At 44.5% G+C, this 11,431-nt stretch overlaps 2 protein-coding genes across 2 annotated transcripts in view; one reads left to right on the top strand and one right to left on the bottom strand.

The window, feature by feature from the left end:
- Nucleotides 1-310: 310 nt before the first annotated feature.
- Nucleotides 311-5,531, top strand: fank1 (fibronectin type III and ankyrin repeat domains 1; the record flags this gene model as incomplete). Its single annotated transcript, XM_080542250.1, has 9 exons — nt 311-455; nt 1,134-1,215; nt 1,310-1,384; nt 3,180-3,245; nt 3,415-3,580; nt 4,810-4,953; nt 5,161-5,238; nt 5,360-5,404; nt 5,493-5,531. The coding sequence occupies 9 exons, from the start codon at nt 311-313 to the stop codon at nt 5,529-5,531; spliced, it is 840 nt and encodes a 279-aa protein (XP_080398376.1).
- Nucleotides 5,532-5,769: 238 nt separating this feature from the next.
- Nucleotides 5,770-11,431, bottom strand: part of adam12a (ADAM metallopeptidase domain 12a) — a gene marked incomplete at both ends in the record, with an annotated part of 80,934 nt that continues 75,272 nt past the window's right edge. Inside the window, 2 exons of the mRNA XM_080542249.1 lie at nt 5,770-5,773; nt 8,080-8,255. Coding sequence (XP_080398375.1) covers nt 5,770-5,773; nt 8,080-8,255 — 180 coding nt within the window. The remainder of the gene's footprint in view (nt 5,774-8,079; nt 8,256-11,431) is intronic.

Below are 11,431 nucleotides of genomic sequence, written 5' to 3'. Positions count from 1 at the left end.
CAATGGTGCCTGTAGTAGTCCATGTACAGGAACTGTTCCACCAGGTTCAGTTATACTCAGTATTCTAATTGTTCTAATAATTATAACAGTATTATAATTACAGAACTGGACATGAAAATGTGATGAAAGACAATAATCTATTGATGTTGCTCCGAGCTCTTCCATTATCCTTGTGGTTTGGCTACCCTCTTGTGCCCTCTTGTGTCCAATAGACTGCAGTCAAACCACATGTGTCTTTTCCAATCCATGGACTTCAACTTATATATTATATGTTCGTCTAGAGACTCTAGACCCTGCCGACAACACCTCCATGTCGGAGTGCCTGGTGGTAGGGAGGGTGAACCACCACAGTATTGACCTGAGCTGGGCCAGTGTGGGGAGGGAACCTCGTCTGGGCCCCCCCGAGGAATGGACCCTGTACTCCCTGGAGCAGGAAAGCCACAGAAAGCACACATGTAGTACCATCTATGTGTAAGTAGCAGCTGACTTCAGCATCGGTTTATATGCCAATATTGTAGTCTATCTAATGAACGAAATGAAGTTAGTTCTATATAGAATAGTTATATATGTTACGGTACATGTGGGAACACAGAAAACTAGGGTTAGGGTTAGGTGCTACGTCGACTTGGTACATGCTGGCATGTCTAACCCTAACCCTAATCCTATCCCTAACCCTAACCCTACCCCTACCCCTAACCCTAACCCTAACCGTAGCTCCCTAGCATCTAACCCTAACCCTAGTTTTCCCACATGTACCGTGTTCCCACATGTACCGTAACATATATACATAGTTGATATTGTTTTCTTCTTATCCAGCGGATATGGTATAGAATTCACCGTTGGAGATCTTGAGCCGAGCTCCACTTATAAATTCAGACTGAGGACGAGCCTTCCTTCAGGGGAATCCTTTTACAGCCAAATGATATCTGTGTCAACTGCACGTACGTAGGTATCCCTGGTAACAGAAGTCAAAGATGTAGAAAAACAACAAAGAGTAATAGAATATATAGGCACGTGCACTAATTTCAATATTTGTACTACAGTTTGTATCCAGCTGCTCATTTTTTTCTCTCAGAGGCAGTCACTGAGTCGCTGAGTGTTACAGTGCTGTGTTTGGGATTCCTTCTCTTCAGGGGAACCAATCAATGGCAAGAACCTACATCAGGCTGTCCTCATGAACGATGAAGAGGCCCTGACTAAAGTACTGCAATCTAAGTGAGCCTGTCTACCTGTGGACTATACTAAACCACTCTGTCAATGACAGATTTGTTCAAAGTAAGGAATTGTGCTTTCTCCTCTTTTACTGAAGGACTGTGGATGTCAATGTTCCAGACAGACTGGGCTTCACTCCTCTGATGGTGGCCACTATGAAAGGATTCTCCAGGTACTTACTGCATGAAACGGTTGCCCCTGTCCTAATTTGACTCCTTTCCTTTGTATCTCAGCATAATAGGGTTATTTGTGAAGAACACGACGAACTAGGGCTGCACATTGTATCATATGACTGTTGATATCGCAATATGAACACGGCGGGCAATATCCACATCACAAAAGGCTGTCATATTGGCCTTTCTTTGACACTCACTCAATAAAACAAAAACGAATGGACACAGTACATTATGTAACAAAAACAGCATAGTCAGTGATAATGTTAAATGTTATTTATTTAACATTCGTACATGACCTATATATTATTATAATACTATATTACTATACTTAATACTGTTTCTAAAGCATCAACACAAATTCGTAAGATAATTAATTCATAAGATAAACAGGATGCTTCAAGATGCTTCAGGCTTGAGACCTGCTCTAATTTCCTGGCTCTCTTGTGGTCTGGGTGGACCTCCGGTCCATCTCCACTCTCCCTGCCTCTCTTGTCTGGGTTGGGCTGAGTCCCAGCCTGGCAGGACTGTATGAGGGTGGCTAGAGCTGGAGCTGGACTACAGCAGCGGGGGCTACCAGGAGGACTGTTTGCAGGAGACTCCCAGGGACTGAACAGAGGGCCAGGGCTCCTCAGTCTAAATCTGAATCCACAGTCTGTGGATGAAACAGGACAGGGGACTAGATTCTTACTAGAGGAGTGGGCGATATCAGAGTCGCTTTCCAGCTCCTCTGAACTAACGGATGAGAAGACGTCTGAGAGAGACAGTTCAGAGAGCCGGGATTGTAGGAGGGTGACCTCTGATTGGTCTCTTTGGCTCCTGATAGGGCTCCCTACTCTCAACCCAGCAGTGGAGACGCCCTGATCTGTGGAGCAATCATGACAGACATTTAGATTGGTCAAAATGCATGAATAACTTGCTGAAACAAATAAAAACCAAATAACTATAAAATAATTAAACTCTTACCTGACCAATGGTCGCTGTCAGAGTCACTTTGGGGTTCCTCCTCACTGGTAACAGGGGAGGAGAGGCCTGAAAGAGCAGTCTGAGACCTGTAGACTTGGAAGGCGTTGGGATTCATAGTATCAACTAGTTGTTGAGCTTTTACATATTTAAATGAATATGCTTTCCACGTAATGCTTGCTAATACAATGTTTGTTTTTATAAGAGAGGAGTATGGACTACTAAACGTTATTAGTATTTTTTTGTAAAGGATACACTTTAAAGATACACAAGGTTTTGAAACCAAACATCAATGATGTCATAGTCAGAATCTATGGTTCTTTTTCTGTATCCCCGGGAAACAACCAAACATACAAAAGAACACGTGTTCATTCTTTTCACCAAAGCTACATTCAGAACACAAACCTTGCTGAATGGTGTGATACTATGAAATTTGAAGTAGTGTTCATGAGATTTTCTTTTATTGAGTTAATGTCAAAGTCTCTTGCAATGTATTGTATATTGCAACATCGATACTATCAATGTTGCAATATACAATACATTGCAAGAGACTTTGACATTAACTCAATAAAAGAAAATCTCATGAACACTACTTCAAATTAGATTGTTTATTTTATTCAGATACTGTTCTTAACTTGGACACTTGTTTTCCGGTGGAAATAAGAAGTGTCCACCCAAGTGTTTGGTATATCACAACTCAGTATCCCAATATGATATTTTGTTCATAACCTGCAGGCCTACTACCAACAAAAATGTTGGTGTCACATGACACTTCCTGTTCAGTGACTGGATATGCAATGAATTGATTTCCCTCCATGTTTCTTGTTAAAGCATAGTCCACACATTGGTACGCCACGACGCAGACGTCAACATGAAGAACAGTAGTGGAAAAGACAGGTGGGACTTCCTTATTCGTGTGAAAACCAAACAGTCAAGCTATCGTGGTAACATAACGTTATCATCTACACACGGTGTAATTCCCTGATTCAACCATGATAGTCTATGGAGGAAGAAAACAAAGTCTGACAACCCCTGTTTGCACTGAGTGTGTGTTTGTGTGTGACAGCCTGATGCTGGCCTGTTTCTGTGGCCACCTGGACATAGTGAAGTACCTGAGAGAGTGTGGGGCCGTGTGGAGCTCCCAGGACAGAGCGGGCTGTACGGCCCTCCACTGGGCTGTTGATGGGGGTCACCTTCCTGTCATCCGGCACATGATAGAGGACAGCTGTGAGGTAAGATGACTTCTCTCTTTAGTCCTCCTGGTCCTCGACACCAGGGGATGCTGGTGGAGGTAGAAATCGGTGGACGAGCTCATTGTCATGCACGAAACGGAATGAGATCTGAATGTGTTTCGCATTCCACGTTCCATTTCATGCATTACAATGAGCCTGGTCCTCCAATTTCTGCTTCCACCAGCCCCCCCCCCGCTCAACACGGCCCGAAGGCCATCATCAACATACTTGTTACTACTATAATACTAATACTAGATTGCATGCCTCCAAATATGATATATCTTTGCCCTTCTTTGTATACAATGAAATAATGACCAAGTGCTGACGTTTCACTGGTCACTCTGACCTGCACTTAAGACTGGATTGAAGAGCAACAACTCTAAAGGCTGAACTCCCTCATTTGCCAGTAATTACGCTGCGTACCAGAAGTATCATCATGTGTTTACAATCACATGGCTGTACACAACACTGTATTTCCATGGCAGAGCTTGCCTGAGCTTGCTCTCCCACATTTCATTCAATTGCCAAGGTGGCTGGAGACTTTTTTTTAGAAGAGCATGGCCTCCTTATAAAAACTGTCTCCATCCATCAAGTCTATTGGGGCCATAAATTAACAGGAACTGTTCAAAGGCCAGAAATAACAACCAGAGAGTGTTAGTGTCGTAAAACAAGGCCTTGGTTGTGTGAAGCAGCAGTCACCTGGGTGATGGTACAGAGTCAGACCAGCAGCGGCTTGTACCTGCGATGCTTCCTATGAGCCTTCTGTTACAACAGTAAAAACCTCTCCAATGTTCACAATTCGTTTCATTATAAACACAATGTCACCGATCTCCAAACGCATGCTTTGTTTTTTTCTTTTCCTTTTTTTTCTCCTGCTATCGATACCGACAGGCTCAAATATGCATGCCTCCAAATATGACATATAGGGCCAGTTTCACAGACAAGGCTTAAGCCTAATCCTGGACTAAAAAGCATCTTCAATGGAGATTTTACATTGAAAGTGTGATTTAGTCCAGGACTAGGCTTAAGCCTTGTCTGTGAAACCGGCCCCTAATGTCTGGACTGGGACGCGAGATTATGAAAATATTGAACAGATGCTATTATGGGCAACAGACTTGGTTGAAAGGTTCAGCTCTGGGTCGAAGAGTTCTGGGGCTCTGCTGGAGATACCTCTCTGGTGGAACAGACTCTTTCTGAAGCAGTCATGTGTTGTGTTCCCTGTCCTCCAGGTGGCTGTGAGGGACAGCGTCTCCGGCTGGACGCCCCTCATGAGGGTATCAGTGGTCAGCGGGGACACTACCGTGGCCGACCTCCTCATCAGGGCCGGGGCGGACGTCAACGTCAGGGACAGGGATGGGAAGACACCTCTGATGGTACAAGGACCTGAATAGACGTTGTAGAGCCGTGGAGGCTGGTGGAGGTAGAAATCGGAGGACGGGGCTCATTGGAATGGTATCGAGAATGGTATCAAACACTCCACCAGCCTCCCTTGATGTAGAGTGCATGCATGCTCCGGCAGCTTTCATTAGAGTCATGAACAGAGTGATGAACAGTCATGAAGTGAACTGTCTAACTTTCAGATTGCTGTCCTGAATAACCACGAAGACCTGGTCAGACTGCTCTTAGAGAACGGAGCAGATCATCACGTTAGAAATGAGGTACGTTCATGTACTGTACATAGATCTTTGATTGACAAATAAGTCTGTCAATTACGTTTACATATTGGGAAGTTGAAATAATATGTGTGATAACTTTGTTATCGTATTGTTCTCTTCACAGTTTGGGTCAGGGGTCGCAGAAATGGCTAAAGCTTTTGGAAGAAAGGTAACAACTGTGTATTTCTATGCAAATGTTCTAAAGGTTTGAGCTGGTTGAAACTTCTCATAATTCCTCATGTATTTCTGTTTCACAGAGCATCATTCATTTGTTGGATGGAAAGAGAAGCCAGTAGAGGTCAATGAAGTATATGTTTTAGATAAACGCATCTAGCTTGTAGTAACACACATTTTATAGGAGAGAAAAATAACAAGACCGCTTTAGTGTTTAATAAACAATTTTACTAATACTGCTCAAGTGTTCAAAACCTTGTGTATGGACATTGACACCTAAAGTGTATTTTAATTTATTTTTTACATTTGATGTATCAAATAAGCATCATAGTACAAAAAGCGCTCTTCATGACAACGTGTTCACCTGTAACACAATCAACAAGCAACATTCAAATAGAACATAATTTGACGACAGAGGACAATGATATTGGTGTAACTATGGATACATGGAAACATGGCTGACGTAGCAAAGTAAACAAAGTAAGGTAAACGAGTGCACCATGAATAGGACGTTATCCCAAAAGAACTGATTATGCAATAATACATTTCTGCCCTTCAAAGATGGCATAACAAAAAAGATCGTTTTTTGATCTAGATATGTGTGAACAAAATGTATGTGCTTAAAGGAAACGTTGCGCTGTATGAATGAAAACAAGAATCGATAGTCAACACTGTAAAAATGTAAAATGTAAATAAAAAGATCTCGTCACCTTCAGTCTTGTGAAACTACAGTGTGGTATTCTGTATGACATAAGACAGGATTATTCGTCTGCAGAGAACCGTAAGACACTGTGTAATAACTGTAAAAGCAACTACTCATTACCGTAATGGCAAATAAAAAAACTGCTGTGCACGCCACTAAACCTCGGCCCGGAGTCAAGTGTTGGGAGGATTTCTGGCTCTGTGGCGACACACAATCTGAGTAAGTAAACAACCACTAAAAACCTTGTTTCACGAGCAGTAGCTCACAAATGACTTCCTTGGCAAGTGAATCTGAAGTGAACGCGAGGTGAATGTTCCCCCCCCTTGGACATTGTTCTGTTTTGCATAGCTGTGTTGATTCAGCCGTACTCGTCCTTAATTCTGGGTTTGCCTCTGAGCCAGGCATGGCTGTCTGCGGATGTGCCTGAATAAAGAATGGATTGGATTAGCCAGTAAGGTTGTCGTGAGTGTTTCCCTGTTTCAATCACAGAGCTTTTTTCGAAGGACCATCAGTGCGTTGCAGGCACAGACGGCGGGGGATCTCTAGAGTAGGGCATACCTGCCCTTTCCCAGAATGCTGTGTCAGTGTAGCGCCTCCCTTGGTGGAGAACTGTTGGGCGAACCCCCCCTGTTCCCTTGACAACTGAGCAGCCTCTTTGCCCTTCTTTGTATTACAATGAAATAATGACAATGAAGTGCTGACGTTTCACTGGTCACTCTGACCTGAACTTCAGACTGGATTGAAGAGCAACACTAATTCAAACTCGAAAGGCTTAAACCGACTCTGCTCCCTCATTTGCCAGTAATTACGCTGCTTACCAGAAGTATCATCATGTGTTTACAATCACATGGCTGTACACAACACTGTATTTCCATGGCAGAGCTTGCCTGAGCTTGCTCTCCCACATTTCATTCAATTGCCAAGGTGGCTGGAGACTTTTTTTCAGAAGAGCATGGCCTCCTTATAAAAACTGTCTCCATCCATCGAGTCTATGGGGCCATAAATTAACAGGAACTGTTCAAAGGCCAGAAATAACAACCAGAGAGTGTTAGTGTCGTAAAACAAGGCCTTGGTTGTGTGAAGCAGCAGTCACCTGGGTGATGGTACAGAGTCAGACCAGCAGCGGCTTGTACCTGCGATGCTTCCTATGAGCCTTCTGTTACAACAGTAAAAACCTCTCTAATGTTCACAATTCCCTTCATTATAAACCTGCAGCCCTCTGTGCTTTACAATGTCACCCATCTCCAAAGGCGTGCTTTGTTTTATCTCTTTTCCTTTTTCTTCTCCTGCTATCGACACCGACAGGCTCAAATCTGCTGATGAGGAAAATAAAAACAAAAACAAAAAAAGCAACACACATCAGGACCCGCCCCCCCCCCCCCAAAAAAAAAGAAAAGAAATAATAAACAATAACAAAAAGAAAATCCCAAATGCTACCGTTCATTAAAAGTGTCTGTCACAGTGCACTGTGTGGTAATAAATACAGATCATAAATACTTTACATGTACCTGAGCTCAGACCCATAGCACCATTCTGAGACGGAGGAGCACCAAGGGGACCCTCCGTTTGTCGCCCTTAAAACTCAGAGACACCACGTCTTAAGGTTTCGAGAGTTTTTTTCGAGAGTTTTTTTTCTTCTTTCATAGTGCAAATGAAATGTCTTATCGCAAGGACGTCCCTTCAAATCCAGCTCTCAGCACTTTGCGTTGCCAATCATACGAGGCTTTGGTAGTGTGGGGGGCTGCTTGGGATTGAGATGGCCAGGTCTGTCATGTGGGAGAGGGAGATGGGAAAGGAAAAAAAAAAAAGGACAGAATGTAATTACACTTAAAATGTCAAGGACTTGTTTGTCCTTGTTTGGTGGAAGGTTAGAACGCGTATTTTTCACATTATTGCATACATTAATTGACTTAATGAATGGATTTGAGGAAATTCAGTTATTATCTTGGAGCTGGGTGTAGACTCACCTGGCTGTGTGTGGCACAGGGCGTAAGGGTCTGGGGATACCAGGGGCGAACACAGGGACAGGGAGAGGGACGGGGACAAGGCCACAGGCAGCTGAGGGTCTGCGCACCACACGAGTGCTCCTTCCCAGGGGGTCCGCAGGCAGTGGCTTCTGGGGTGGACTAGGCTTTTCCAACTCCTATGAGTGACAGACAGACAGACACAGCCACTAAGACCTACTAATAATACACCAATTAAACACATTGTACAGACAGGAAAGTATCCAAAACCCAACCATGTTTGTCGTGAACCACTTCATTGGAACCGAAACCGGTTGAAACCACTGTCAGTGACGCAACACGACCACCAGGGGGCGGTCAAAGTCAGCCGACGAATGACACGGCCCCAGATTCTGAGCTCAGCTTGCCTTGTTGTATCCCCATCCCTTCAGTCGCCATGGCAGCCCTCCCCAGAAGGCATGTGATGAACAGCCGTCATGTGTTCCTAATTTAGCCGGGGAGGATGATGAGAATGCCTGCTACCTACAACACATCTGGTCCCCATTGACTTCTAAACTCTCGACTGGAGAGGAGCCTTCTCAAACATCTCATGCGGGGGGAAAAGAGCCAGACGGCAAAAGCCTCAGAGTTGGGTGGCGAACGGGGAACTTTCACTAATCGAAATATCATTTCACAGTTTTTCAGATGGAGTGAGAGAGTTTCTCTCTTTTCAAGTTTCTCCTCCAAACCGTTTTGCGTCCCTTTGAGAGTCTTCTCTTTGGCATCCGTCAAGCGGTTGTAACAGCCCCTTATGTGTCCCCTCTGCACCCAGCATGCCAAGAGCCACAGGAGCACACCCCGCACTCCAACGTTCCGTCCTCTTGATCAACAGCGTCTAATACATAACATTCGCAGCCACTTTCGTCAAGACGAGAAGGGGAGGTTTTGACCTCGATCCAAAACGAAAGGCAACAGTATCAAATGGTAGACAAATCGAATTCAGGCGAATAAAACGTGCATGTCCGACTGTGTCCGTGAGAGAGAATCGTAAAGCGGTGAACTGGGACTAAGACGATATATACGAAAGGCATTGTTTCCAGTCAGAGGGATTGATCCTACTGCGAACAGACACGCCCACGTCCCGCTATTTTGACATTACATTTACATTGACATTTGGGGCATTTAGCAGATGCCTTATTCCAAAGCGACTTACAATCGATACTAAGTAAGTGAATCGTCTATCCACTAGTCATAGCAGGAAAAGCACACTATGCTCAGGCCAGGGGCCATTGGCAGTCGTCGTGCTAGAAAAAGGAAGAGTTTTACTTTTTATTTTTTCTATATTGACACAGGGGGAAACAGTACAGGAGGGTAGTAGATGTCTCAGGAGAAACAGTATATGGGGAAGTAGGTGTCTCTGGAGACAGTGCAGGGGGGGGGGGGGGTAATAGATGTCTCAGGAGATTTTGACAACTCCTCTGGGCAGAGGCAGAGACAGCGTACCACCCTGGCCATGCCAAGCAGCTGCCACACGATAGGAGGGGCAGTTAGACCATGGCAACAGGGCTGACACCCAAAACGCATTTTTATTAAGGAGCAACAGCTGAGAGGGAAGGGAAGGCCACGTTTCCTAACCCCCTGACACACTGAGAGGAGTTATTCTCTCCCTTTCTCTCGAAGGGAAACTCTCAAGTCGAATCTTTTAAAGGCCATTTTGGAACTGGAATCTCATCGGAATGGATCTCAACACGAGTTGTCAAGTCGAAGCGACAGTGAAATCGTAGAGTGTTTCGAGTGAACTCACGTATTCAAAATGCGTTAGTGACAGCTCAACTCGATTCACCTCGGGTTTATTCCCGTACTGTTCACCTCGCCGTGCCCCCTGACTCGTCCCTGCACGCTCCCTGTATTTTCATTAGCGCTTAATAGCATTGTGTTATAAAATACTCCGGGAGACCTCGTCTCTGACCCCCCGGTAATCTGAACACAGGCAGAATCTCATTACCTCTTTAACACACTCCTAATTAGCCTGATCTGGCGTGCCGTGTGTGTTGACCTGAGTCCCGCCGCCGTGTGACATCCCCGTCCCCAGGGGGAGACATCAGAGCCCTGACACTATTAGAACCAGGGAGCTTGATGTCCGGGCGCTTGAGTGACGCGCTCAGTCAGACCTCTCACAGCTGACTGCAGGCATCTAAAAGGAAAGCCGCATCTCCTTCGGTCTTTCAAGCTGTCTCTTTCTTCCGCTCTCTCTGTCTCGCGCCTTCATCTATCTTTATCTCTCTTTCTGTCTTTCACCCCCCCCCCTTCCCCCCTCTCTCTCTCTATCACTGTCTCTGTCCGTCTCCCTATTACTGTCTCTCTCTCTCTCTCTCTCTCTCTCTCTCTCTCTCTCTCTCTCTCTCTCTCTCTCTCTCAATTCAATTAGGTTTATTGGCATGAACAAACTAATGTTTATATTGCTAAAGCATCACAAACAATCGTAAAGCAATGACAAAGTGAAAACAGCTAGTAAATGGCTGATAAAGGAAATAACACAAAATAACAATATACAGTTATGGTCCTGTTTATGGTCCGATGGAGGCCCTAGGTCCTGTTTATGGTCCATTGGAGGCCCTACTCTTCACACCCGAAGAAAAAGGACCTAAGTCAAGTTATGGTCCAATGGCTGTAGGATGTGGCACAAAGTTACACATTTGGGTATTTCGCCCAGTAAATATGGTAATTTTGTTGTATTTATATTTGTTATAAATTCTTTGTGGATTTCATAAATGTTGGGGTAAAACATAATTCTTAATTGACTGTACTGTTGGCATGAGGTACCTCAGTTTCTACCTCATTTTGTTGGCAGAGTGAGCATAGTATCTCTCTCTCTATCACTCTGTCTGTCTATCTCTCTCTATCACTCTCTTTCTCTCTCTCTATCACTCTGTCTGTCTATCTCTCTCTATCACTCTCTTTCTCTCTCTCTATCACTCTGTCTGTCTCTCTCTATCACTCTCTTTCTCTCTCTCTATCACTCTGTCTGTCTCTCTCTATCACTCTCTTTCTCTCCCTCTTATCACTGTCTGTCTGTCTCTCTCTATCACTCTTTCTCTCTCTCTCTCACTATCACTCTCTCTCTATCACTCTCTATCACTCTCTGTCTCTCTCTCACTATCACTGTCTCTGTCTCTCTCTCTCTCTCTCTCTCTCTCTCTCTCTCACTATCACTGTCTCTGTCTCTTTCTATCACTCTTTCTCTCTCTCTCTCTCTCTCTCACTATCACTGTCTCTGTCTCTCTCTCTCTCTCTCACTATCACTGTCTCTGTCTCTCTCTATCTTTCTCTCTCTCTGTATCACTGTCTCTTGCTCTCTCCATCTCCCCCCCCCATC

This window comes from Nansenia antarctica, assembly GCF_963989245.1.
Source record: "Nansenia antarctica genome assembly, chromosome: 11".
NCBI classification, from domain to species: domain Eukaryota; kingdom Metazoa; phylum Chordata; class Actinopteri; order Argentiniformes; family Microstomatidae; genus Nansenia; species Nansenia antarctica.
Note: the sequence above shows the minus strand (reverse complement) of the source record. Positions and strands in the feature narration are given on the sequence as shown.